This window comes from Gobius niger, assembly GCF_951799975.1.
Source record: "Gobius niger genome assembly, chromosome: 17".
Lineage (NCBI taxonomy): Eukaryota > Metazoa > Chordata > Actinopteri > Gobiiformes > Gobiidae > Gobius > Gobius niger.
In genome coordinates, this window is record NC_136868.1 from 18,619,454 (window position 1) to 18,646,859 (window position 27,406).

Sequence of the window (27,406 nt, forward strand, 5' to 3'; positions counted from 1 at the left end):
ATGAGGAGTTTTCACAATAATTAATTTAATGCAACCTTACTCTTACTTGAACAAATATTTTGGCCACACAACCCTCCACAGCTCTACCTGGGATTAAGAAGCACATAGCCAGGCGCACAAGAATTAAAATTCACAGTAACCCCGGCACATGCAAAATAATGCACATATTCCCATTGGTTTTTATCTGTGCGCTGTGGCTGCTCCGGCTCGGCAGCTGGCAATTTGTTTTATCTAAATGGTACCTCCCAATGCCTCTCTCCTCGGCCCATCTCTTGACGTGGTACAGTGCTGTCGTTCCCAAACAGAATTATCACCGCGTGGGACCGAAGGAGGGAAAAAAAAAAATGGAGAAGCTTCCCTCACATGATAACGCGCTCACATATGGTTTTACAATTCAGTGATTACAGAAACACAGACAGGGCAATATGCAAAGAGAGACTGAAAGAGAAGAGCAAACAGAGCGCCAGCCGCATCAAGGTCATTGCTTTTGACGCTGAACGCTGGGACAACTAAACTTCTAAAGGCCTCTCACTGCGGGCTTAAAGAAGAAAGAAAAAATTCAAGGGGAAGTCTAGACCGGGCTGACAAACAGAGAAAGACACAGGTAAAAAAGGACAAAAAGGGAGGCGGCTCGGTAGCGCTAGCAGCCTTTAGCGAGGTGTCACTTTGCTGTTTCTACTTCTGAACCATTGGTAGCTACAAACTTGTGCTCTGATTCCGATGGCGCCGGCGTCTCTCTGAAGTTTGGAGATGAAGGCTTGTAAATTGGTAGCTTTCATACCGGCGACATCTTGTCTATATTTTTAAATCAATCAGGCGTAGAGGACACGCCAATCACTGCTGCTCTCTCTCACATAGACACTCAGGAGTGCGCTCGGCCCACTGCGCATACTCACACAGGCACTCACCCACCGGCGCTGCCTTTTACTTTGTGTTGTTGTTTCTCTCGGCTTGTCAAACGTTCACGCTGCCGACTGTTACGAAGGTTAAATGTCTTCCAATATGCTCACGCAGCTGTCAGGCAACACACCGGCTCATTTAAGGTACATATTCCGCACGCTAAGCAAACATTTCGCAAAAAACCTATTGCTCAACCCCTTCGATGTTGCAACACCCATAATAGACTCAATTACTCTGAGCCATCCACAATCATCTTATGCAGGCCTATTGTTCTCATGTGATCGGTTTGACAAATACGAGGCTTTGACTAAAGATCATCAGGCGCGCGAGCGTTCAGATGTGAGAGGGAATCACCTAATGTGTTTTGTCATATGCATTTCTCCAGCATCCATCTATCTTTTTGGATGCAAATCAAGAGGTAACAAAAGCTTTCGGGGAGCACAGTTACTAGGCAACCCGTGCCTGCTTTGTCACTTTGTTGGCCCGCGGTATACTGTGTAAGGGTAAAGTATATTTAAAATGTGGAAATTCAGTCGAGACCACGGGGAGGTACAAATTGAAACCAAAAGTAGCTGTTATTGTGTATTGGTGCAGCTCTGTGTCACAATTACAACCTCTAGAGAGTGCTTGATAGAGAGCAAGAGTCGCAGTTTAATTGTGAACCCGAAATGCTGCAATAGAACAGAAATATGCAGATTGGAAATGGGCAAAGTGATAGAACAAGAACTCATGGACGTTTACCTGCCTATCTGCATGAACCAGGTAAGAAATTTGTCAAATTTCATCAAGGGAGTGGAGTTCTGCGTTTTCCAATCTTCTGAGAGCTAAAAGTTTGACAAATTTGAAAAAATGTAAAAGGTAGCACATTGATATGCCTTATAAAAGACTATCCAAACAGGAATACTCAGATATTTTTAGAGTGAGATGTTTACGGCCTGCACTGGCGCTTGAAATACGGACTTTCTTCTGAAGAGAGTCGTGGGCTGGACTCCTGTGGCGACAACAAGCCGTTAGCAGCTCCTGACAGCGTGAGCAGCTCTGTGATGAGGCTGATACATGACACGCCGCGACACTCACACAATAGAGCACAACCAGGAGGTACCCATCCATCAGATAAAGACTTACTACTTACCGCAAAACTCTCAGTCGTCTCCATTGTGCCCGTGCAAGTGTTAATCAAAAGTGATTCACTCAGAAAGCGGTTGGGTCCTTTCATGGCGGTGTTCTTTAGACGAAGCAAATGTAATGCGAAAGGAGATTAAACGTGGTCAGGTGTCCTCAAATGTCCACTTTACGAGTTCTCGAGGGAGCCGACATAAAAAGTGGAGTTATTTCCATAAAGTTTAAAACGCGGCCGTAAATTCCAGAGCCGCATCAGAATGAAAGGTTTGATGTTTACAAGTGTTGCAGTCGGTCCCAATGATCCAGAAGTGTGCCTTTTATCACTCAACATCTGTCCAGCTGTGAGTTTTTTTGCATGGGTTTGAGAAATAAACACAACAATTTGCAAACACTCATTTCTGTATTGCAACAAATTCACTGCTTAAATTCTGTGGTGGTCTTTCCTTTATCTTTTGTATAATTCTATTCATTGGGACCTTCAAGCACAGGATGGAGCCGTGCTTTTCTTAAATGCAAATGTTATCTTCTAAATGTTGCTGATGTAAATATGGCGCTGTGCACTGGTCGGTGGCTCTATCTGGAAGTCCTAATCTGTTCCTTTGTGGATCTGATAAAAAAAAAAAGTGGGAGATGTACAAGCCTCATACATTCACATGAAGGTCTTTTATCAGACACAAAGCACCAGAAATGGAAATGGGGATTTACAGTCCATTTGGATGCAGGTTTTGGGGGTTTGTACAACTGCGAATATTTGAAATACCCTTGACTCCATTTTGGTATAAAGCAACACTATTATTTAACACATAAAAACAAGAAAATCCAATAGTACAGGCGCAACTACTTGGACTTAAAGAAAGGAAATCTGGCAGCACAAAGGCAATAGCATGATGAAAATAGCATGGTTACTGGGGATAAGAAGAGATAACACATTTGCAGCCCTGACAGTCTGACTCTGTTGTACATATAGCTAACGTGCAATTTTTAATCAATTACCATGCTATTACTGTGTAGTACAATAAAGTTCTACCGCAAACTTTTGCCTTTAATGGTGGGTCGTTATCAATTTGTCCTTTAAAGGGTGGAGAAAAGAAGTATATAAGCAATATAGTCTAACTAAAGGTGCGTTCACACTTTGTCCACTTTGAAGTGAACTCTGGTGCACGTCCAGGGACAATTTGCTTCTTTTGTTTAGCTCAACTAAACCTGTTCTGCACGAGTGCTTGTGGACGCAAACTGACAAAAAAAAACAGTGTTTGAAATGGCATGAAAGACCTTAAAGCATGCACACACACATCGAACAGAATTTTGACATTTTGCTGTTGCTACAAACTAGATGATGAGCTTAAGTTTTGTACATATTGTATACTGATAATAGAAAAACCTTTGTCACAATGATAAATATTTCTTATTAAAAAGTCTAGGATCTACATGATGTTCGGATCCAAACAAGATTTTATAAAAAATATTTCTTCCTTTCTGTATCACTGTCCTCTTATTTAGCTGAGTAGACAAATGGCGGCAAAAACTTTAATGAGTTAACACTAAATCCGCTGAGGTAACATCCAAGTTTTCCCAGTGACCGGTTAATGACATGATAAAATGATGTCGATTTTCAGTCATCCAGGAGGGTTAATTCAATCTTCTAACATGGAACGGTTTCTTGCAGAATATTTTTTTAAAAGTTGTCCTAATTCCTGGTGGAGCTAGACTTTGCATCAGATCATTTATCAGCTTCATCTTTTGGGAGATTGGACCAATTAACAGAAAGAAGCTGATCGTTGAAGTCTTGGCTCGATGGCGCCACTTGTCCCCAACGGACCGACAGGGCAGGTGCGGGTGGGATAATCAGGGGGAATGGGGTAATACTCAGGAGCTCCTAAAACGGACAAGCACATAGACAGTGAGTGTGTCAGTGAAACTATGATGTCAGCCCAAGTCCTCTAGAGTGAGAGCTGAGATAATATGTGTCAATTGCATGATGCAGCATTTCCCAGAGTGCAACATTATACTCCCATCATGGTGCAAGACTGTGTCTAAAGAGTGTCTTTGAAGTGTTTAATTCACAGACTGGCGCCAGTCGTGCTCGAAATACTCTGCACAAAGACAACAAGGACATAAAGACTCATGCGGTATTGTCCTGCCTTATAAAAGAAACCTAATGCACTGTGTGTGGCTGCAGAAATCATGTAATCATACACTGGTCTTAACTCTATTTATAAGAGGGAGATGTCCATTAGAGCTCCACTGTCTGTCTCTGTTGAGATGTAATTGACTTCTAGGTTTACAGTCATAGTGGAATCATCTCCCCACCCTGCTACACTGATATGAAGCGTCTATATGATACAGCTTGTGTGACCACTATAACATTGTTCTCATACAGATTTCACCTTTTAAGTGCATGAAATGCTTGAGAAAGCAAGGTCATAGCTACATACGTATCTGACAAAACAAACGCATGAGTCAACAATGTGATCTCACTGTGTTTGACCGCAGCTTTTTACAGAGGAGATGTGAGATTTACCGATGAGTGTGAGAGAGGAGTAAGGTCAACAGCACCAGATGAGATCATTGTCTGTAAATGTACTCAGGGGAAGGCAACATGGCGCACATGACACATTCTGAAATCACTGTTTTATTCAATTCCACCCAGAGATGACCTCATCTTTATTCCCCACAGCATGGCACTAAAACATTTTCTTTGAATGATTTGAATTGCATGTAACTGTATTGTACATTCCACTGAATGTGTGAGGCACTAAGGGCGCACTCACACTTGACATCCAAACTGTGCCGTGCTCTAGCTCGTTTGAGGAAAGGTCTGGATGCCCCGAACAGCCAAAGCCCGATCTCATCACAAATCATTTGTTTACATGTGTGGCCGAAACAAGCCCCATGGCATAAAACAGTGAAAGTCTACTTTGATAATAACCAAAATACAGTAGGGATTATTTTTAAATAAATGTATTGTCTATAAAACAGAGTTGCGCCTCCCTTTTCCTCCACAGTGGGCAAAGCAGACAAGCACCTGTCGCTTTTCCTCCGTGGATTCATGTAAAAAAAATCAGCTCTGAGCGAACACCGGGTTCAACAGCATTGTGACTCCTAAAAGTCTGTACAGTTAGAAAGCACCACACACCAACGCGCACCAAATCACGAGAGGAAAAGAAGCCATCTAAATGCACACGCTGCATTTATCTGGAAAAGGCCTATCCCCAAATTAGGGTCCAGTTTAGCAGAGAGATGAAAGTCTCGCACAGGCTGCTCACTGTACAGTCAGACTTAAGATGAGCATGAGGCGCTGGGGACAGAGAAGCAGCAGCCCTCGCTGAGACCCCACTTCAGCCTGAACCAGCGGAGGCCATTTTACCAATAAAAAGGATTTAATATATTGGAAACTGTCACTTTGGTTGCAAAGAAGTTGTGCGACAGTTGCAGGATTCTTGGAGGGACTCAGGGTAACTTTGGGCCCTGTTCATGAAATGCGCTCGCCGCTACTCTCAGTTGTAGCTTATATGAGGAGCAGTTGCGATGGTGAAGGAAACGAGAGGCTCCTTACCACCTCTGGTTCTCTTTTCATTCAGGTAAACGCTGCACGGTGCCACTGATGCACATTGTAAATACAGTCTTTTCTCATTTCTTTTCCGTGACAAATACAGCCGCTCATATGACAGCTCCTTATCCGTGCTGGTGCACATACATGAGCAACCGTGCTGTAGACCACCTCCAAGCGGGCCAAAGTCCGGCTCCAAGGTGGACCTGAGCACAGTTTGATTGTGCTCACACTACACAAATGAACCACGCGAAAGGGCCTTTCCGCAATTGGACAGGGTTCAGATGGAGTTCAAGACTAACTTAGACTAAGCTCAAGTCAGGGGTAACTGCTAACACTATTACACTAGCACAGGTTTAAACCTTTCTACCCACATTACATTTTAGATATCAGAGGTTTGCACATCAGTGAGAGGTCACCTTGAGGTCACCAGCTCCAGTGCAGCGGTGGGGTTTGCGTGCTGAGCTGAATTGTACTCACTCAATACTGTGCTCCCTTGTGTGTCTCCATGCCCCTCTCAACCTCCTTATTCCCTGCGGGCCTTGGTGGCTTTGGTGCGGAGATGCCAGCCTGTCTGCTTGCATTTCCCTTGGCACGGAGGTGGCAGCTGGGGGCCTGGCTGCCCTGTGTGCTTCATACTCCTCGCTTTAACACGCACACATGCACGGTGTCTCCATTCACAGCTTGCAGCCAGACTGGTGTCACCGCGCCTGTGCCAGGAGTAGCATGCTCTGTGGGAGGGAGAGGTACGGTGCTGGGAGGGGAGGGAAGTGGGCTCTCAGACAGCCAGATGCTGCCAATTAACTTCTCCGGCCGCCACAGGGCTGTAGGGACCAAGTCTGGCACCTGTGCCTCCAGCCACTCCCAAAACTCACACATGTTCAGCACACTCAGGCTCTTATGGAGGATGACAGGATCTCCGGTCTGAGAGTGGGATAAGCCCCTGAAGCGGCGACCTCCATAACTGCTGCCGACCTTTCTTAAATAAAGGGCAGTTTTCAGAGTAAACAGCAACAGGTTGACAGAATAAAGATGAGTGTGCATGAATGTGTTTTTCAGGCCAGCCGGTGTCGGTGATTATATTAGTTATAAGAAATTACAGGCTATTACAGAGTCGGCCAACAGCGGCCAAGGCCACATCATCCTTAGACGCTTGCAACATTACTCTCTACAACATCAGATGATCAAAATATGATTATGTCACATAGATTGGTAGATCACAAACACAGTGCTGGTAGATTACGGGAATCCCAATTGAGTGACCTATAGTTACTGTTTTGTTTTTGACTGAAGCTTGGAAACTGGAGCATTCTGCCTAAAATAAGCCACACATAACAACACAGACCCATTCTGTGCTTGGCAACTGTCAGCAGGGCGGTCTGCTCACACTCATGGAGGTTCCATTCACACGCTGAGCAGTAGGCTACAAACAGGAAAGAAGGTAGCATCAGAGAGCAGAAGGAGACAGGTGAGGAGAGAGTCATTTTCCAACAATTTACTCTGTTGTTGTGTTTGGTTCACAATGTTCTTCACCTTCGGAGCACTTCGACGCCCGCGCAGTAATATCTTCACCCTTCCCTCCTAAAGAATTCTGAAGAAATGACTGCATGGACATCGAAGTGCTCCTAAGGTATGATTACGCCTTACGATACAGTTCCCCTTTTTATCTGCTTAGAAAATCGTCATGTTTCATTTTGTGTAACTATACTCGGATCGTGTAACTACTCACAAAACAATATTTAAATAGGGAAAACGTGGACGAGCTTGGTCGCTTCTAGCTTCACCCCCGTTAGAGGAGAGGAGGAGAGGCTAAATGCTAACAACATCTTCGGTCTTTTAGCGTGACTGAGCGCATGCACAAAGACCCGACAGGTACGCATCAACTTGTCTAAACATATCTCAGTATGGAAAAACGGTGGCCTGTTCCTTTCAAGTATCCTAATGTTGATTCATGAACATTGTTTATATGGTCCTGGTTAACTTAACTTAGCAAAAAATGTACAAAAGGAATAAGTTAACTCGCTTGACTTCTGTTTGGTCACTCGCTCAATATTTTAACCCAAAGCATTAAAAAGGGCAAGCCATTTTAGCCTGTGAGTGCGGCCTGAAACAGTCCAGGACAAAATATGTTTTTTCTTCCCCACCGTTCATTTTAAAAGAATCAATATTTGACACAGTCTCTCACAAACAAATAGCCTCATCTAGTGACACAAGTAAAAAGGCGACTGAAACTCCTTTGGCTTTGGGGAAGAGGATGGATGTGTAGCCTCGCGTGAGATATTTGTCAAAATGTAGCTCACAGTCTGACACAAGATAAATATTCCTCCAGTGAAAATTTCTGCAAAGTCAGGAAAAGAGTCAATCTCTCACCAACTGTAGCTTTGCGTTACTCTGCAAATCAGTCCAACACTGGTGCCGTACACTTAGTCAACAAACTAAAGGCATAGCTCTGACCGAGACACCACGCGGACTTATATGGGATCCGGTCCGTCAGATAGGCCAGCTGCTCCGAGTGACAGGTGACTTTAACAGAGACAAATGTAGCCAGAGATGAAAAGAGAGTGAGAGAGACAAAGAAAAACAGAGAGCGAGAGGTATTGCTCCGTTACGCCGGTAAGCTAAATCATTGGATCCACAAGAAATCACAAAGCGCCATTTACATTTGCGCACACGCTTTAGTTGAGCCTTGCACACAAATAGATGATCCAAATCCAGTGCAAAGCTTCAAGGCTGGATCAATGCTGGGCCTCTGCTGATTGGGCTTAATTGAAGAAAGGGAGCTATGGGAACAAAGAAAGATTATGACCTTTTGGCTGTCTGGATACACTGTGAGCTAATAAGACACATTCACATTGAAATCGTCTAAATGCGTAAAAAGCTGCTTCTCATAGGAAGCGTATGCAAATGGATCACAGAGGGAGAAAAACAAACCCAACACATAATTGACTAGCCTTGCCATGTTTTTGTCCGTGAATGGCAATTTTCACTCTCCTGTCGAGTGCATGCTGATTATTCCATCAGACAAACAGAGGAGTGCGCACGATGAAACGATTGGCAGCGTCTCACATGCCGGTGCCGGGAAAATGGCCTGTCCATCTGTCTTTTTGTCTTCCACAGTCTCCTCTCTTCCTTCATCTCAGGCTGCGTGTTGGAGTCAAATACCACTTGTCAAGAGAGTGTTTGGACTGACATGAGATAAGAACAGAGCGACGAGACAGTTACGAGCTCTTCCTCAATGCAGCTGCTGTGCTGTATATAAGACTGTACTGGGCAATAATGCAAGGCTGATTGGTGAGATGCAATAGATTCAAGGTTGGGATAGGCAATAATCTGTATAAGGCTTTTAATAATCGACTTATACAAAATGCATTTTTCAGGGCCAGATCGAGCTGCATTATAGATACAGACAGCATCTTGTCATACAAGGGGGCGTGGCTTCGCCAAGGGGGAAAATAGAATCTTTTAGGAAACACAATTTTTCTCTCTTTTTAGACATTTTCTGGTGGAATATGAACTTATTTATCACATACAATTAACGTAAAGTGTAAATCGGGTCCATATGGATATTTTCTCACAGCAGATTGTTCAGTAGAAGTGAAAAAACGGCAGTTGTAGCTATCGCTAGCTAGCCGTTAGCATTAGCCCGATGCTAACATGTAGCATCATGTTAGCATTCTTCGTTATTTATGTATTTATGGGCTGTTGAACAACTTTGCTCCTCTCCATGTCTTTGTATCTTTATTTAGTAGAAAACTAGATTCATAATTCAGCATTTGTTAGTAGTTTTTGAATAATTAGAGAAAGTTTAGATTTTTTCAAAATTGTTTTCCCCCTTAACTGTTTTCAAACATGACCATATACTGGATGGGCGATTCCAGAGATGCCGTCTGTATCTATTGTTATTGTGAGATAGAACTATTACAGTGGCGACTCTCAACAGCTGATGTCATAATAAAAATAAGCCCATTGCAGCAACATCTAGTCAGTGAAAATCATTTTATTACAACTTAACCAAACATCAATGCATCTTTTTAAACTGGAGTTTGTTATTTAAATGAAACACAGGATAACAATGTAAACTCCTCAGGTTGACACGAGAGTTTATAATACAGTTGATAAAAACATGCAAAAGACAAACAAAACGCTGTATACCGAGACCTTTTGATGATGGAAAGAAGTGATTCAGTGCTGGATTCATGCTTATTTATCCAAGCACACCCAATAACACCCAACATTAGCTGAGGAGTAGACACCGGTAGAAGAAGAGAGCCTTGAACTGAAGCTCGCTGTGAGGCGCTGCTTTTGAAGACGCAGCACAAAGGCAGAGGCTGAATTGAAACTCTTTGAGGATTAAATTTCCAAGAAATTGATTTGTGTTATAATCAGTCGACTGCCACCTGAAGCTGAAAGGGTTAATGTGAATCTACTGCTGCTCAACAATCCCTGTTGCACTTATTACATTTCCTCACTCGCAGTTTTGCTCAGTCGCTTACACACTGAAATGAACACACTCACGAGCACGCACAAAGCGATTATCACCAAATGTACGTCCGCTTGCTCGTAGCTGCTCCCACAGGGAAACTAGCTGTACCGCTCCTCCGCTCTCATTTTTCATTGTCTGCTTATGATGCCCCATGTGTGCTCACTGACTTTCATTTAACCCATTGGAACACACTCGCATGCATGGATGATGCACCCCCTCCTTCTTATTGAGTTCTTTCTTACACACACACACGAAATCTGCCCCTGTTTGGAGCACTATATTGCATTACAGTGGCTAAAAGCAAGGCGTGTTCCAGAGGATACAGTGACTTTTACTGTCTCTGCTGGAGCAACGCCTAAGCTAAAATACAGCATTCTCACATCTATAGTGGTCCATTTGCAAATCCAGCAATAAACAGTTACGACGTAGGCATATATCTATAAACTAAATACTTTTGCTCGCTCTAAGATACACAGTGACCCACAGCCCCCACTGCAGATACAGTCCAAGGACAAGCACACCAATGCAAACAGCTACAACCAAGATACTCAAAATCACAGTTTGATAGGTAGCTATTCATATTTCATTTATTTCTTTACTGAAATGGTAGTGGTCCTTGACCACTTAACCCTGCCATTTTCTCCAGTCCGGCTTTACCCAAATCTGAAAGCTTCTCGACAGGAGCAACAATGTAAAGTCTCATTTGAAATCTAAGAAAAAATGACTTTTTTGTCACGTTGTCACCGTGTTTTTGTCACATTATTTGTCGCTTTTTTCTTATCATGTTTTTGTTGCTTTTTGTCACATTTTTCTTGCGTTTTCATCCTCGTTTTCGTCTCTATTTTGACTTGATGAAGAAGCTTTTATATTTAGGTAAAGCCAAACCTGAGAAAATGTGCTCGGTTCAGGTGGGGGTTTAGAGGTTTAAATGTGCTCTTTGAGCTGTGAAGAAGTAATTCGATTGCAAGTATATATCTCCCAAATCGATTGAGATAAACACATTAAATCTATCTATTAGCTTGTGAAATAGGCAACAGGCTTTTTAAACCAGCGGTGCACTCTTTAGCCTTGATACTTTTGTATTATAACCATAATCTAATAAAATACCTCTAGGATTTAGTAGTGTTGAAATATAGTTATACACATCACCATCGGAGGGCACTAATCTGCACCTGTTGTTGCACTGACAAGGGGAAACATTAATAAAACAATAGTAGGTAATAAAAGACATGCTAAACTAATCCTGCAGTTCTTAGCAAGTTATTTAAGTGGCCTTAGTTTTCCAGAGTCAAGGCAAAGTGAACATTAAACATTGTATCATGCTTGCACTTGTATCCTTAATAAAGATCAAATGAATGAATGAAATAAACACGGTCTACACCTACACTGCAAATGCAGCTCACAGCCTCGGCGTGTAGCGTGTGCCACGTATGGAGCTTCTGTATGTGGGGATGCACACGCTGATTGATGTGCTCCAGCGCTGCAGTGTGATTGAAACACCTCCTCACCATAAAGCTGTCGCGTATGTGATGGAGTCAGCGGGTCATTTTATGCATCACACCTGTCCCCCACTCTCCTCGCACTGACACCCAATCAAACAGCAAAATGGACAGATTTGTTTTCCAGACCTTGAAAGGGGCACGCGCTCAGGGTTGAATTTTTTTGGATGTAGGGTGCATATGCGAGGAGACTGGAGAGGATTTAAAAGATGACAGCAAGAAAAATACATATCTTTGTTTAGGAGATTTATAAGAGAAGAACCACATCAGATTCAAGACAAGTGGACTGAGGAAACTTTTCCTTTGCAATGTCCCACTGTAAATTCTTTAAAATAAATGTATTATTTCCAACCCATTTACTTTATTTCCTTATACTATTTACGCATTTGTTCATTTGGTCGTGACAGTGCATGTTAATGAACACACATGTGACGCATACATGTGACAGACGCCGGATGTTTTTAGTGTTGGGGAAGGAAACCTACACGCGGAGAACATGCAAACTCCCCACAGGGATTGAACCCGAGACCTTCTAGCTTTGAAGCAAAAAGAAGAAGAGCAAAAACCGCTGTGCCAACGCGCCGCCCAAATCCCAATCCTGAACAAGATTCATACCTTTATTGTTGTCATTGCAATTTAGAAAATGGACAAAGAAACAAACAATGGCCAAATATTGTGGAAAACAGTAACTAAACATAGCGGAGTTACATGGAAGAGTGGAACTGTGTTTATAAACCCCACAGCAGAGGTAAGGCGAGCAGCTCACCAATATTAGTTCCTCGCTCACCTCTGTGTCCCACTGTAGTGAGCAACAGTGACCCCATTTTTTATCCATTTAACCTTGCACTTGCACCATCCTCAATGGAGCAGGTCATTCCACTCACCAAAATAAATATATTAAAAAAAGGAGGCGAGACCCCGGCTGATTGCACAGTAATCTTGGACTGGCAAGACAAATGACATCCATTCCTGTGCGGCGCCTTTAATCAGCTTGTGATAATTAACGCCACACTCCATTGGCCAAACAAATATCTTTGTCAAGGTGCTCGTTGCCGTACAAGTTCTTCTGCTGTTCTTGAAGCAAGCTAACAAGGAAGTCTTTAATTGCCTTAATATTGTGCAGTAGCAGCTTTACACCCAATTTATACCCTAGTGTTTGCTGAAGCCATTGCAAAGCATTGCCATGTAGAACAAAATACTGTTAACTACACTGGTGACAGAACTGAGACTGAATTTCAGCCTAAAAACAAGTGGGAGAGGTGAGGTTCTCTGGTTTGGAGTTTTCCTCTTTCTTTGCCACTTTCTTTGTCCATAGACCCTGTTCTCAATAGCCTACCTAATACATGGTACTGTATATTACCTCTTTCCTTCTTCCCAACAAGTACATAAAATATTCCATCAGCCGGTCCGGTGATGGTGGTGGCATCAGACTTTAATAAAGTGAACGACCTTGCGGGATTGCAGTGTGGGATAGATTAAGTTTGCCTTCCCTTCCCCAGCCACCTCGATGGGCCTTCTTATCACACACTGGCTTTACTTAATTACCTGCTTTAATTCTAACAGTCGTCTAAAATGACCCCCGCGCCGAGACGAGACAAGTTGTTTTAATTAAACAAATGAATATGTCGCTTATCGGCTCAGGGATCGGCGCCCGCGTTTGTCACAGCAACCGTCACACTATCTGGGACTGGGCCGGAGTTTGCACCACACACCGAGCAAAGGGAAAGAGGAAGGCAGTGTCTGATGCTATCTGCCCATGTGGAGATATGGAAGATCACAAACAGGCCCATTAGATACAGCAGACATGTCCACTTAGTCACATAGTAATCTGATGAGCCCCATAATGTGACCACGGCTGCTCTGGTAAATGGTAAAAAGGTTTTCTGACAAAGCCAAAAGACATAGGCCCGGTAGTGTGCGTGTGAAGGACAAAAAAAAAAATGGAGACCTAAATTCACCATGGAAGACTTTTCTTACGCCCCTCAGTTTCCCTGTCATTGTTGAGCTGTCTCAATAAACACTGTCTAAACTGGCTTTTTAATGTGGAAAAATCTGCTACTCTCACAAGCGGCTTCACTATGTTCACATTCAAAGGGTCTATAGCATCGGGTTTCTAAACGTCGGGGGCGCTTGAAATCTTCAGCTTTACACTTGACACAGTAAGTGGGTTGGACAGACACCATGGCGCATGGCGATGTCACGTACAAAAGAGATCACGCCCCAAGCTTTTACACTACAAACTATAAAAATCAAAGAGAAAGCTTTCCCTTTATTGCCTTCATTTAATCTTTAGAGTGGCAAAATCATGCTGTAGCTGGACTGACAGCGCTGTTGCTATACTTATGTCTTTGCTTTGTGAACATAGCCATGTTCTCTCTGGGGCCATCTTTTGGGTGATCAACTTTGTGAGCAATGGTCACAATTACATTCAGTGGCGGCTGGTGGTCTTTCAAACAGAAAGACGCTCATGATATTTTCTATTCATTATCATGCACCTGCAAATAGCTGTAACGACATAATACCTTAAGACTGTTGGCTCATAGTTAAACGCAAAATGTTAAAATTCAACAACTGAATTAGCTACAACGCTAGGGGTTTGAACAGGAACAATATATAACTTGACAAACAAACAAAGAAAACCTGTGACTAAACCAGAACTAACCCATGACTAAACAAGGACTAAACAAAGAAACCAGGTCCACAGTAGGGCTAATTCTGAGCTGTTGCACTTGTGTCATGATGTGTTTTTTATTCTACATTTAAAATCAGTGTCAAACGATATGATCTGAATACTTTCAATTGTGTTTACTCATCGCTCCCAAAGCCTGTGACAGTGGCCAGGTCGTTTATGGGAAATATAGGACAATATTTTAGAGTGTGCCGAGGGTTCCTGTGCAGTGCTGCCTGACCAAATTTAATGGGAGAAGTGTCAGAGAAGCCATTATACCAGCAGGGGCACGCACAGTCCTATTACATATGGCTGCTGGCTGCTAATGTGTATTAGCAGGAGACAGAGGAAGCAAGGTGAAGATAAGTGATTTTGCAGTCGCTGGTTAAGTAGGACACAGGAGGAAGGGAGGGAGCATGCTCGTGAAGGGGGGACAGAGGGTGGACATTGCCTCAGCCAGGGCAATTTCACTCCTGGTATAGAGCACAACATGATGGCAGGTTGCAGATGTACAACCCCAATTTGGAAAAGTATGAAAGCTGTTGTGTTGGATGAACATATGTATTATGTCTGTGGGGTTAGTGTCAGATTTTAAGTTCTGCCGTGGCCTATTGTTTCTTTGTTGTATCAGTAAATGAACATAAAGAATGTATGTAATGTTAGTTTTGGGTTCGTAAAGAAAGGGTTCCTGTTTTATGTTGTTTTTTTTTTTTGCCTTGAGGGCCCAACAATGACCTGCATCCAATACATCCAACAGAACAAATAACAGTCTCAATAAAAGCCCCCGTGGAACTGCTCATGGAGCCAATCATGGATGTGACCTTTGACCTGGGAACTTTATTAGATGCAAATTGCAGCTCTACCTAATTCTTAAACCATATGCATTACTTCTTTTTTTGTTAAATGAACTAATACGTAGCTTTTATTTAATAATCATGAGCCTTACTCTTGATTTTTATTCAGTTGCTCCCTTAAAGACCCAGTAAGTAAAACGATCGCCCCAGTGGCATGCTGGGTCCTCATTTCGGCCTGGGAGTTTTACTATTTAGTCCCTCTTTCCACCTTGAAATGAGAAAAATAAACATTCACATAACTCCCAATGTTTAATAAATCACTGCCTCCTCTATACATATTCAGATGCCATCACAGCGGACTGTTGACATTATGGGTTTTGCGACGGCGGAGCTGGCTGAGCGGCTGATTGCCCCGACATGTCAGCCCATAGTGCAGGAAGCAGCAGGCCCATGAGTAGATTGCACAGCATTGTTCACTAAATGATGAGATGTGTCTCCTCTCCACCTCTTTAATTATCTTCCTCAGTTATAATTACACATGTGCAGGTTCAGAGGACAATCACTGTTTTCTTGTCCTGTCTCTTGGCTGAAGTTAGATGAGGTAGGCAGGAGGGAGTGAGCGAGCACACCAGCGTTAATAATGAAGGTTACAGTCCACACCTTACAAATCATGAAAAGTACATATAATATCTCTGTGGAGTCTGATCTTGTTATAGTCTGTTAAAACTGTAGTTCAGACACCCAAACATCTGTCTGATTCTGTCATTAATGTAGCAGTTTGTATTGTATACACTTGTTTCAAATGCATTACTTGTGGACTGCTGCATATGGAATTAAAACATACAGTGGGAAGAAAAGTAAATACATATTTCTGCCTAAATTGGTCATGAGAATGATTAAACAGCGTCTGCTTAAACTAATACCACCCAAACATTTACATTTTATCATATTTTTATTGTCCATGTAAACATTCACAGGAGAGCGTGGAATAAGTAAGTACAACCCCTAAATCTCACTGAACTACAGACGTTTTGTAAAGAGGAATGGTCCAAGATTCATCATGTTCAGTGAGATTTAGGTGGTGTACTTGCTTATTCCACGCTCTCCTGTGAATATTTACATTTTATGGCCAGTAAAAATATGATCAAATGGTATTAGTTTAAGCAGACACTGTTTACTCTGTAAAACTTTACTATTCTTAAGATTTTGATCAAGATCAGTCCACATTTTATGACCACTTTAGGCGGAAATGTGATCAATTCCAAGCGGTGAACTCACTTTTTCTTCCCACAGTAAGTTGTCACAAACCAATAACTGTATTTTAACAAAAACACGAGAGCCCAATGTCATGCCGTAAACTAGAGGACTTTGAACTATTTGAGTCTGCATTAAACATTGCTTACGGTGCAAAGTTGTGCTTAAGCTTAGAGTAATTGTTCTTTAAAATCCACAATATTAGAAGTCATAAACAGCTGACACTGGAGGCTTTCATTATGAAGTGTGCAGGACCTGGGGGTCTTTATGCAGCCTTGTAATTCTGTCTTAATGAAGCTGATGAATAAATGATTTGAGCACGAGGAGTCTGATCCACCATCAGTGTCTCAATAGGGCTTGGATCAGCTCTGGGAGTCCTCCTCTGTAGTCCACTCTGTCTGCCCTTCCATCACCTTGGATCTCAGCTCTCAGCCTGTGATTTCCTAGAATTTCTGCAAAAACAGATTCTCCAGGATGGTGGCAGTTGGCAGATAGGGATGATAACTGCTGCACTGAGTCATTCCATCGCAAACCACTGAAGGGAGCATGAACATATTCTGACAGGTCAAATTATTATGACGAAAATATTTCCAATCATGTTGTTTTCCTGAGCGGTGACTTCAAATAGAGGCTAAAAGCAGCTCTCAGAGATCATGCATTCCTACACCCTGGGCTTGAAAACAAAGATGACAGTAATAAAAAGGAGACACAATTGCCTTTTCATTTCATTTCCATTGGGAAATTAGACTGTGGGACAAATACAGGAGCTATAATAATAAAATATAAGACAAGGGCCTATATGACTGTTTTTTGCAGTGTCCATGGTGGACAGAGCTACTCCTTAAGGCCATACAATATTGGACAAGAAGGTTAAGGGGGAGAAAACACACTGAAATGCTACGCTGAAGGCATGAAACACAGAGTCCCCTTCAACTCATGTGTGTTATTGTGAGCAGAGCTGAAGTCGAGGTGAAACTGTAGATCAGAAGTGACAGATGAGACAAGCACCTGCCGCGATGCACTTGTCCGTGGATAGACTCTCGTTAATCTGGCAGAGCCTTCAAAAGAGAGCGGCTAGTTAACATCATTCTACTTAACCAGGATCTTTTTATATTCCAGTACATCAGTGGATGAGCCATCGTTATAGTGCTCATTACTGTGCTACATAGAGCAGCTAACTCCACATGAACATCTGAGTTAATGGGCCACAATAAAGACACCACTGTCTTCATTTTATGGCAGACTTTTCTAATGGCCTACTTGGCTCCCATGCCTCTCTCTCAAAGGAGCAATCCTGGTCTCTTTAAGACCGGGGATATTCTTCAGCACACTGCTTCCTCCTGGCCTCTGTCTCCCTCTATCCATCCACACACTGCCCCCCACCTCCATCAGCTTTGACTGTGGTGGAGCCAGTGCTCGCCCAGGGCCGTTCCACTGCCTTTAGTTTCATTAGTGGGCCCCAGATGCTTAGCTGCTTACAGAATTATGAAGGGCCGAAGCCAAGCGCCTCCAGATGGGGCCTATCTATATTCAGATGAGCCGTTTCCTCACATTCGGAGCAATCGGGCCCTGATGTCCTACGGTGTCGTCAACAAACGCGCTGACAACTGCAAACACATGAACACAAACAGATGCGTTCGCGCAGGAGCTGGTGTGAGCTTGGTGCGCACACACAACCAGGGCTATTCGGACACAGCACATTGTTCTCTTTATGGGAAAACAAATATGGCGGCACTGCTGCCTGTGTCAGCTGAAACTTTCCATGCAGTCTGTTGCAAAATGGGGCAAACAGGGTGGCCCGGTGGCGCAGCTGTTAATGCTCGTGCCTCAAAGCAAGAAGGTCTGAGGCTTGAGCTTTCTGTGTGGAGTTTACATGTTCCCCCGTGTCTGCATAGATTTCTTCCGGGTACTCTGGTTTCTCAGTGGGACTTACAGTAAATAAAGGTCAAATAAATGTCAAATAAATAATTTTAAATATAGGCCATTTCAAATAATAGCCAGATGAGTCAATTAATTAAACTAAAACCGCATATCCCAAAACCATGATGATGGGTCTTTTAAGCACCATTAATGGGTGTTTTCATTGTAATAAGGTTCAGCAGTGGGAAGCAGCATGTAGTTAGTGTCTGTTAGAGCTATGTTTTGCAGACACCCTAATGATATATTGCAATGTTGTGATGTTGACAAAAAAGCGTAAGGTCAAACTAAATTACTGAATGGTGTTTATTCTAATATTTGTCATGACTGATGCTGTATTTGGCTTGATATTTGAAAAACACAACATCAAAGACACTACATGTGCTTGTCATCTTGTCGCGTGATGTTAACAAACTGGTTAGCCCGGACACACATGCACCTGCTGAGTGTCCTAATACTTACCATAAATGCCAGACAACATGGGTTTGTGGAATCTCAGAGATACCCATAATCCTTTAGTTGGAGTCAGAGGTTAACTCACCATCGCGCTGAGCAAACCAATGAGGCTTTACCAGCCTAACTGCGTCCTGACACCTCCACGTTTTCTGCCCAGCCATCACAAATACTATCAATAGATTTGAGCTTGCATAATGGCATAATGTTGGCGGCAGAGATTTTTTTTAAATGCCTTTTAGAATCTCATAAGCATATGGCATTCTTGCAACAATGCTAATACCTGACTTGCCGGCACAGCAAGGGGAAGGCGAGGGTTTGTGCCTGTGCACTAAAAGCATGCGTCTGACTCATAGTACAGTAATCAGGGGACTGTAGGCTGCAGGAAAAAGTGCAACGCCTCACGCAGTTCATTAGAAGATGACACAACCAATTTGTACCCCTGCCTGCTGCAATCTTCCAAATCTCCCCTGACAAAAGCATTTAGATGAGAGCGCTTTGAGGGCGGCCGGCGCTGACACACGTACCAGGCCTGTAAAGGGGGAAATGAAGTGCCTTTCTAATTCTGCTCCAGGCAAACATAAAACTGTCCAGGTAAGTCATTTGTGGGCTGAATGAGCATCGAAGAGCCAGGAGCAACTTTCCTCTGTGTGGCAGCAGCTCTCACTCCTTCTCCTTGGGATGTACATTTTCTCTGGCTAAATCCGCTCATATACAGACCCTGTTGTAACACAAATCCACGCCGCAGTCTTATCCTCATCTAGAAGATTATTAATCTATTTGTTACATTTGGTGCCATTATTTTGCTCACATAATCCTCTTTCACTTCCTCTGGCAGCTGCCTAATGAGTTTCTGTGAACAAGGAAGCGGCATGTGCTGCTGATGGTTCAGATTGGCTCCTCTCCCTGCTCCGCGCTCTCTCTAATTCCCCCGCTCTTTCCGGGTTTGGCCTACACGAGAAAATGAGCAGTATAGAATTAAGGATGGGGAAATTCAAATTCAATCTACCAAAATAGAAGCTTTCTTGTTTCTGCTTGTTACTGCGAGGCCGCTTAACTTGCATTAAGAACAAGCATTCAATGCCCATTTATAAGGTTAGATGACCCAAAATAGGGCACTCAGCCCCTTCATAGCACAGCGGTTTGCAACGGGGAAAAAAATAAAATAAATCAATGTCATGCAGTAGCCACTATCAGGTGCATGCAGCAGGACAAAAAAAACATCCAAGTGGTTAAGAGTATAGACAGAGCGAAGCTTGACTTCCTGGTCTTCACTCTTAACCCTGGCATGAGAGCCTAGATGGGAGTATATGCGCTTGCTAGGTACTCCCTCTTCTTCCAAATATTTACTTTTGATCTATGAATCGCTCCATCGCTATCTATCGAGTACGTTCTCCTATATTGGCATTTATTATAAGATTTTGTATTCCAGCCTTAGTTACACAGCGGTCTATGTTGACAGAGAGGGTACATCGTATATAACATTTTATTACAAAAATCCTTCATGAAAGCCACACACTACCAACCAGATGATTGCAGTGGTACAAATGTAGCCTGGAAACCGCATCTTTAAATTAAACTTGCACAGAGGCAGGGGAGGATGCTGCAGGGAGAATGCAGCAGCCATAAAAGACACCTCAGATTGATGCCAGGAAAGACAGCTGTAACTAGACACTTTAAGGATGTCCTCTTAGAAGGACTCTACATGTATAAATCCTCACTATTATGTTGTTCAAGCAATTACTTCAAGCTGAGAAACAAGGGAGAATGCCTGAAATAGCAATTTGTCCGTTGTATCAATAAAAGAAAAAGAAATACACGGGGAATAAGACCAGTTCAATACAGTTGAACACTCCTCCACCGAGACTGTACTGTGATTTATAAGGGCCATAGTGCAAAGATTGCACTGAGGGAATCGAATGGCCACAGTTTGCGAATGGGGGTTGCTTGTTTGATAATGAATTGTTAGTCGCGGTTTTATTGCTCAAATTAGCCGCCGTGCTGCTCCTTGTCCTTTTTGCCCTTAATTAACAAGCGTTCAATTCATCTATTAATTAGCACAAGCTATTAGCAATTTTACATCACTCTTCATTTGTCGACAGTTAAACAGGTCGATTATTAAAAGGCACATAGTGAATTGTGCAACTGTTTGGACCTCAGCTGTGGAGTAGAAGGTTTACTGTTGCACGTCCAGGTAACACTGATCATAGCTCTGTTTGACTCTGTCACTGTTCACTCGTGTTTCTTCTCTACAGTAGTACTGCAGCGTGTTGGACCGTCTTAAAGGGATATTTCAGGATTTTTGACCTAGAGCCTCATTTCCTAGTTATCCAGAGTGTTGTTGATTTCTGGAGATACATATATTTCATGCATAATTCATGCAGTCCTTATATTTGAAGAGTTTGGTGGTGTTAGACTAGTGCTAAGCTAGTGCTAGGCTAGTAAATGTCTATGGTAACTAGTAGCCTGCAATAAAAACAACAACCAGACCCAAGCACAGTGCACCTGAGGCAATCACTTATAACACCAGACTACTGATATAAATGTCTGTGTTGACTGAATAGTTTTTAAAATATATCCATTTTGAATTTAAAATAACTTATATTTGAGCAGCATCAGCTTCCTGGTTGTAACCTACAGAGCGGCAGAGTGATCTGCTCGGTTACCAGATCTACAGGAGTTTGTTTATCTGCGGCCGCATTACTACACATGGAATTCACAAAGGAGCTTTCTACAAATCAGATATGACAACGTTTGAAGGACATACATTTCAATAAAGACACATCTATCTATAATATAGAACATGCAGGTTCAACCTTTAATCAGTCTTTTTTGTTTTGTTATGTTTTCTGTTAGATTTTAGATATATTTCTTTTTTTTCTTACATTATTCATATTTATATCTTGATTTGAAGTGGGTTGTGTACATTTGCCCAAATGCAGGCAGAGGAGAGTCTGTCACACAAAGACCAGTCTTCTTCCTCTGGCCCACCTCAGCTCTCCAGCCAGTGCCAGGCCTTCACATGAGACCAGGGGTCTGCGCACCACGGCTGCGCTGACTGACAGAACAATTACAGCTAACACACAGCATGATGGAGAGGCACACGTCTCCAAATAGAATTTCACCACTGTGTTGCATCACACGCTTACCAAAGGATTCCAGTGGAAAAACTAAATTGACCTGAACCACTGATTGACTGACCGGCACCGCTGTCTCCACACATAAAAGGCTCTCTGAGTTTTTTATGTTGCCTCCATAAAAGCACAAGGAAAGCATTTACCCTTGATCAAGGTTGGGTGGGTCTGACTTTCTACGCAATGTTTGGCAGCCATTTCCTTCAGCGTGGGGTGTTCATCTGTTAGCTCAGTTAGAGCTGTGGGTATTTTTAATCACACACCTACTGACTGGAGAAGAAAGGGGAAGTTAATTAAAAGAGGCAGCCCTCATCAGGACATTTCCAAGTATAAATCAGAGGTTTAATAGCCTGGAAATTATGGGAATACATGGTTTTGAGTCCCCATAGATACTAAACCCAAAGTCATAACATCTTTGTCTATTCAACATAGCCATTTTTTACTTTCAGGCGTTGTTTCCTTCCTGTTTGTAATGCTGCAAAGCTTATACTGCAAAGATACAGGAGGAACAAAGCTACAGATAACAACAACAAAAAAAGATATAGATTGTCTAACTTTCAGAAAACAATTTACTAACCTGGCAATTATGGAAAATAGGGGAAGAAAAAACTCTCCCAACTCCCCTTGAATGTCTTATCTACGATCCAAGAATTGATCCTGCAAAAAATACTTTCCAATGTATACATTACACTTATGCAATAGAGAATACAGATTTTGCCAACATAGCCAGTTGTAGATCTACTCCTAATATGATAGAAAAGCAATAATACATAAACTATGGTACTGTGTCCAAGGATGTTTCCTCCGCAGTTCTTGATGGACTGGTTTCATGCAGCATGGCGGCCATTACCCACCACCATTCTGGCCCCCAACAGCTGCAATACACCACGCTCCCTGACTTTCTAATTAGCTTATCTGCGAATAGAAGTACACCAGGCAATTCTATGCTCTAGCAGGCTGACAACGAGCGGCCAGTGGGGCTGAGCTGGTGCCTCCAGTGCCACCAAGGGAGCCATTGTCTCATGCACATTAGAACAAGGAAATATGGGTATGTTTGTCTCAAAACTCAACTCCCTGCATTCCCGGTGGCTTACTAAGACCGAAGTGTAGTACTATTCATCAATATTAAAAGTTCCATTTTAATAATTGTACTGATTAATGCACACAAAGTTTTCTGAGGCCTAACCCGAAAATTATAAACATTTCAATCTATTTTAGGTCCTTTCATGTACAACTTGTATTCATTGTCAAATTGCCGTACAATGACACTTTAATAAGAGCAACAAAGCTATAAATAATAAAATGTTGTATGTGAGAGCAAGAGGGCCCCTGAATTTCCCCCAGGGTAGACTGAAGTGTATCTATCTATCATGTACTTTGGGTGAGCTCAGAGCAAAGCTATTTCTCTGTTTGTTTGATGTGTCTAGGAACTAAATAAATGTTGCCATTAATCTGTCTCTGATTTCACAAAGTGACATGTCCCGTTTTAATTGGATCATCTATTATTCATTATTTATCAAACAGGGATCCCCAGCTATGTCTAAATGTCACAGGTTACAGTCAGACTTTAACAGCCTTAAAGCAGTTCTAAGTAACTCATGCCCCTACAGGCCATAAGCGCCACTGCAGGTGTCATAGCATGCAACGGTTTTTTACTCATTGTCCGTGAGAGTAAATACTACAGTGACAGAAAAGACAATGGAGATCATGTTTTTCACTCAAACTTGGCTGTAAATACTGTTTCAGTGATGCTAGTCCTCAGTTAGCTTTGCCCGTTAGCCTGTTAGCTTCTTCTTTGTGATTCTATTAGTGTGTATTGCGCCTCCGACCCGGTGCAGGAAAGCTGCAAGTGGTTTTCTGGCCAGAGACACCAGGGGGAGATGAAAGACCCCCAATCATCCCATCAACACTTGTATTACCCCCAGAGGGACTACAGAAAGGATTTATTAAGGTAAACAAGTTACTTCGTACTGCTTTAAACAATGGCAGGGAATTCTCAGGCAATAAAATATTATGAAACATTCTAATCATTTGTGTGTAGTTCTTGCCCCAGAGAGGAACATTCCGTACATGTTTGAGGATAATAAAGACCCACGTTTTTCCACCAATAAAAATAAATGCATGTTTTTTTATTTTCTCTAAAGGGTGAACTTAGGCTTTAAATTTGTCTTTCTGTTGAGTCGCCTGACAGCGTTCCTATATCCAGATCAGAAATGAACAGCAGGAGTGACTTGTAGGAAGACACACAGAGGGCAAAGTTCCATCTTCCACCTGTAGCGATGAACATAGAGGGTTGAGCTGATCCAGCCCTGTGGCGCCCAAAAGTCAGTGAAGCCATGGCCCCAAGACACGCAGCACCTGCACTGAACGATAAAGGCTTCACTGCAGGGCCTGATGATAGATGCAGACGTGTGGGGAAGCCAGGGTGGAACTGTCCTCCCTTTCCCAGTAATCTGCCCTTCTTTCTGTTCCCTCTGTCTCTCCTGGTAGCTCTGTTATCGTGTCCTGAGTGAGTTGGGATCAGACAGGCGAGAGCTCTCTACTTTTCTGCGGTTTTATTTATTTCATTTCTTTCTGACTGTCAGGAAGAAGATTGCTACTTTAGAAGCTGTCTGGGCTTTGTTGTTGCTCATGGAAAGTCAAATAGAGGGGCTTGTGTTAAAAGCATCTTGACCACTTTTGGGGACACAAACAATGAGGCAGGCAGCCACAGCAGACAGTCGAAAATGGTGGTATAAGTGCTGAGGACATGACGCCTCATGGATGGGACAGTGCTGAGTGGAGCATTTAAAAGCGTATTAGCCCGGGGAGGTAAATGGCACTGGGCCTGGGTGATGGTACCCCCTGCTGTGCCTGTCATTTAAACACCTATTTACGAGAGCTTAGTGAAACATAAACACGGCCAAGCAGGCATGAGGGGAACATTTAAAAGAGCTTTGAGACTTAAATGACCCAGAAAGGCTACCACACAGATTAAAAACATGTGAGAAGATTAAGTCCTAGACAGCGACAAATAAAACCCATGCTGAATTACTCCTTTTGTTTAATTGCATTTACAAAGACTGTTTTCCGAAAGCAACATTCAAAATGATAACATATCCTTCTCAGACAGTATCTGCCTCACCTGAGAATACCACCACTTTATATTAAGTGCTTGCCAGCTGCACTCTAAACGTTTGGCAGTGTGAGACAAGAGTGTGGTCCAAGCACTCTGTCATATCTAAAGAAAATGGGTGCAAAGTTGAAAAGCCACTTCTCATAGAGAAAAGACAGTGCAGCAGCGGGATGCAGCTCTGTGCCATTTCATAGACAGCAGTTCATCTCTCCTGTCTGTGGTGTCAGGGCTGTTGTCTACTCCCATTACCCCGCGCCCTGCCTCATGCTCACGCCGGTGTGGGCACTATCTGCAGAAGCGGGCGGCTCAGGGTGGCAGATGCCTGGCGTTACGCGGATGCCCTCCATCAGTTGATGACAGATGTCAGGGCTCGTGTTGGACGGCAACACTTCATCACGCCACTCTGTTGAGCCGCCTCGCCCCACTGCATACAGCAGGCAGGCTGGCAGACGAGCCCCACTGCACCGGGGCCGCTTCTCCTGCCACACCTAGTCATTCACAAACACGCGCAGTCTCAGCTCTGCATCCATCAGTCAGCCGTTATTACATCAGACAGGCGTCATACTGCCAACCAATGGATCACATGCTAATGCGCCCGGACGCATCCTTTTCGAAAAACTCAAGCATCACTCTCAGAGAGCTGCTGTGCATGGGTGGGTGCAAGGATGTGTCTGTCGAGTGTTGGGGGGTGGGGGGGCAAGTTTGTCAAAGTTGTGCAAAGTCTTTAAAACTGGCGTGCAATTCAAACAGTGAGATGGCCATCAGTCTGTGTCGCGCTGTGTCTTGTGGTGAAGGGAATGTTGATGAAATCTAGGAAATACATTCAAAGATAAAGATAAAGCAGATAATGTACCATTTGGGCCGGCTGGTAGACTTGACAACAGGAGACATGCCATCTCTGTAGAGGCTCTTGGTCTTAGAAAAGTTGACAACATTGAAGATGACTCTCTGAAAAAGAAAAAAGAAAAAAATGTTATTCCTCATCGAAATGGTCCATTCATGATTTATTTATTTCTGTTTTACACATCTGACAAAAAGCAATATCAAGAATGACGAGCAGCACGATGCTCAGACACAGGATGTACAGTGAAAAGATAAGGGCTCTTTAATGTGTGGCAGATGATCCCATGTTGCAGCAGCAAAGTTGGTGATAAAAGTCAGTCGCTCAGAGGAGGGCCAGCTTCTAATCTGGTAGGACATTACGGTCCTCCCTAGAGGGATGCTCCCAAGCCCAAAACATTAAGCCTCTCCTGGAGCGCAGAGAACAGACATGGTGCCTGACTTCCCACCTGCTCTACGCCAAGGACTTTGTGTCAGACTGAAAATATTGCAAAATCCTTCCTCCCACTGTAATCTGTGATCACCATCGGAGGGATGGGAAATGTGTGAACCGAAATGAATAAATATATTTCTTGAAAAAAGTCAAATGAACGGCCATAGTAAAACCGTGGTGTAGTAAATGAATCCTATTGATGGAGCGTATCAAATTACCAACTAAGTCCAGGTGGTGGAAGTTAACTGGGTGCTACTGAAATCCTATTACAGACACCCTCCCCTCCTCCCCAGCCCCGTTTTCTCTCCCTTTCTCCTGACCAGCATCAGAGGAGCGGGGATTGCGGATTGTGGCAGGCTGATTCAGACTTAGGTAAAATGACATCTAACTGATGTTGAGACTGGCAGCAGGCTCCTGTAGCAGGGAGATAAGACCATTGCTGCTGGCATTTCAATTACACTTTACTGCCCTGCACATCTGTTGCGAGAGCTACTTTTCAGCCTTTCCCCCTCAGGCAAATACAGCCCCACTCCGACTCCACTGGCTCCTTTTGACTGCACTGCTCCTACCTTATTCTTCTCCACCCACAACCAATTTAAATTGTCTTCCTTCTTAGCAGTAGCACACTTCTTGTTTGTAATCTAGTTGTTGGACCTGGTTAACTCAAAGAAAGCTGTGAAAGGGACAGTCTATAGAGAGCAAGTCAAGCACACTTACACTAAAAGTCAGAGCAAGAAAAATGCCACGAGTTAAAAAGAAAAAAAAAGTTGAAAATATTATATATCTAAAGTTCTTTAAATGCTCTATTGATGTAACAAGGTCAGTGCTCAGGAATAACCAACAGGAATATATAGTTCACATATGTTATGAAGCAAATCTGATTCAGTGCATGTCAACACCTCTCATGAGCATTCATTTATTTCGTAAAATGTTTAGCTCAACTGATGGACCTACACGTGTCAATTTACCACTATAGACCACAAAAGAGCAGCTAAGTCCATAAGAGTCTTTTCAGTGAACGTTATAAAGATCAGTCTTAACCCCTTAACGCCGAGTGTCGCTAATTCACGACATACTGCAGACCCTCCAGAATATCCTGAAGGACAGTTCCTGACTCAGGCCCCTCCATTGGATACCAGCTCAGGCACTGAAGACCATATGCAGCCAAGAGGAGCCACACAAAAAAAAACATGAAATATCTTTTATCCCACGAGATTAAACGTTTATACATCTGTTTGATAGAT

The 27,406-nt window shown here is 43.0% G+C and overlaps 1 protein-coding gene across 2 annotated transcripts in view; it reads right to left on the reverse strand.

The window, feature by feature from the left end:
- The window catches only part of agbl4 (AGBL carboxypeptidase 4), a 236,883-nt gene that overhangs the window by 128,620 nt on the left and 80,857 nt on the right, over positions 1 to 27,406 (reverse strand). For both annotated transcript variants that reach the window (XM_079575204.1, XM_079575203.1), the window contains exon 4: positions 25,743 to 25,837. In XM_079575204.1, the coding sequence (XP_079431330.1) occupies positions 25,743 to 25,837 (95 nt within the window). The remainder of the gene's footprint in view (positions 1 to 25,742; positions 25,838 to 27,406) is intronic.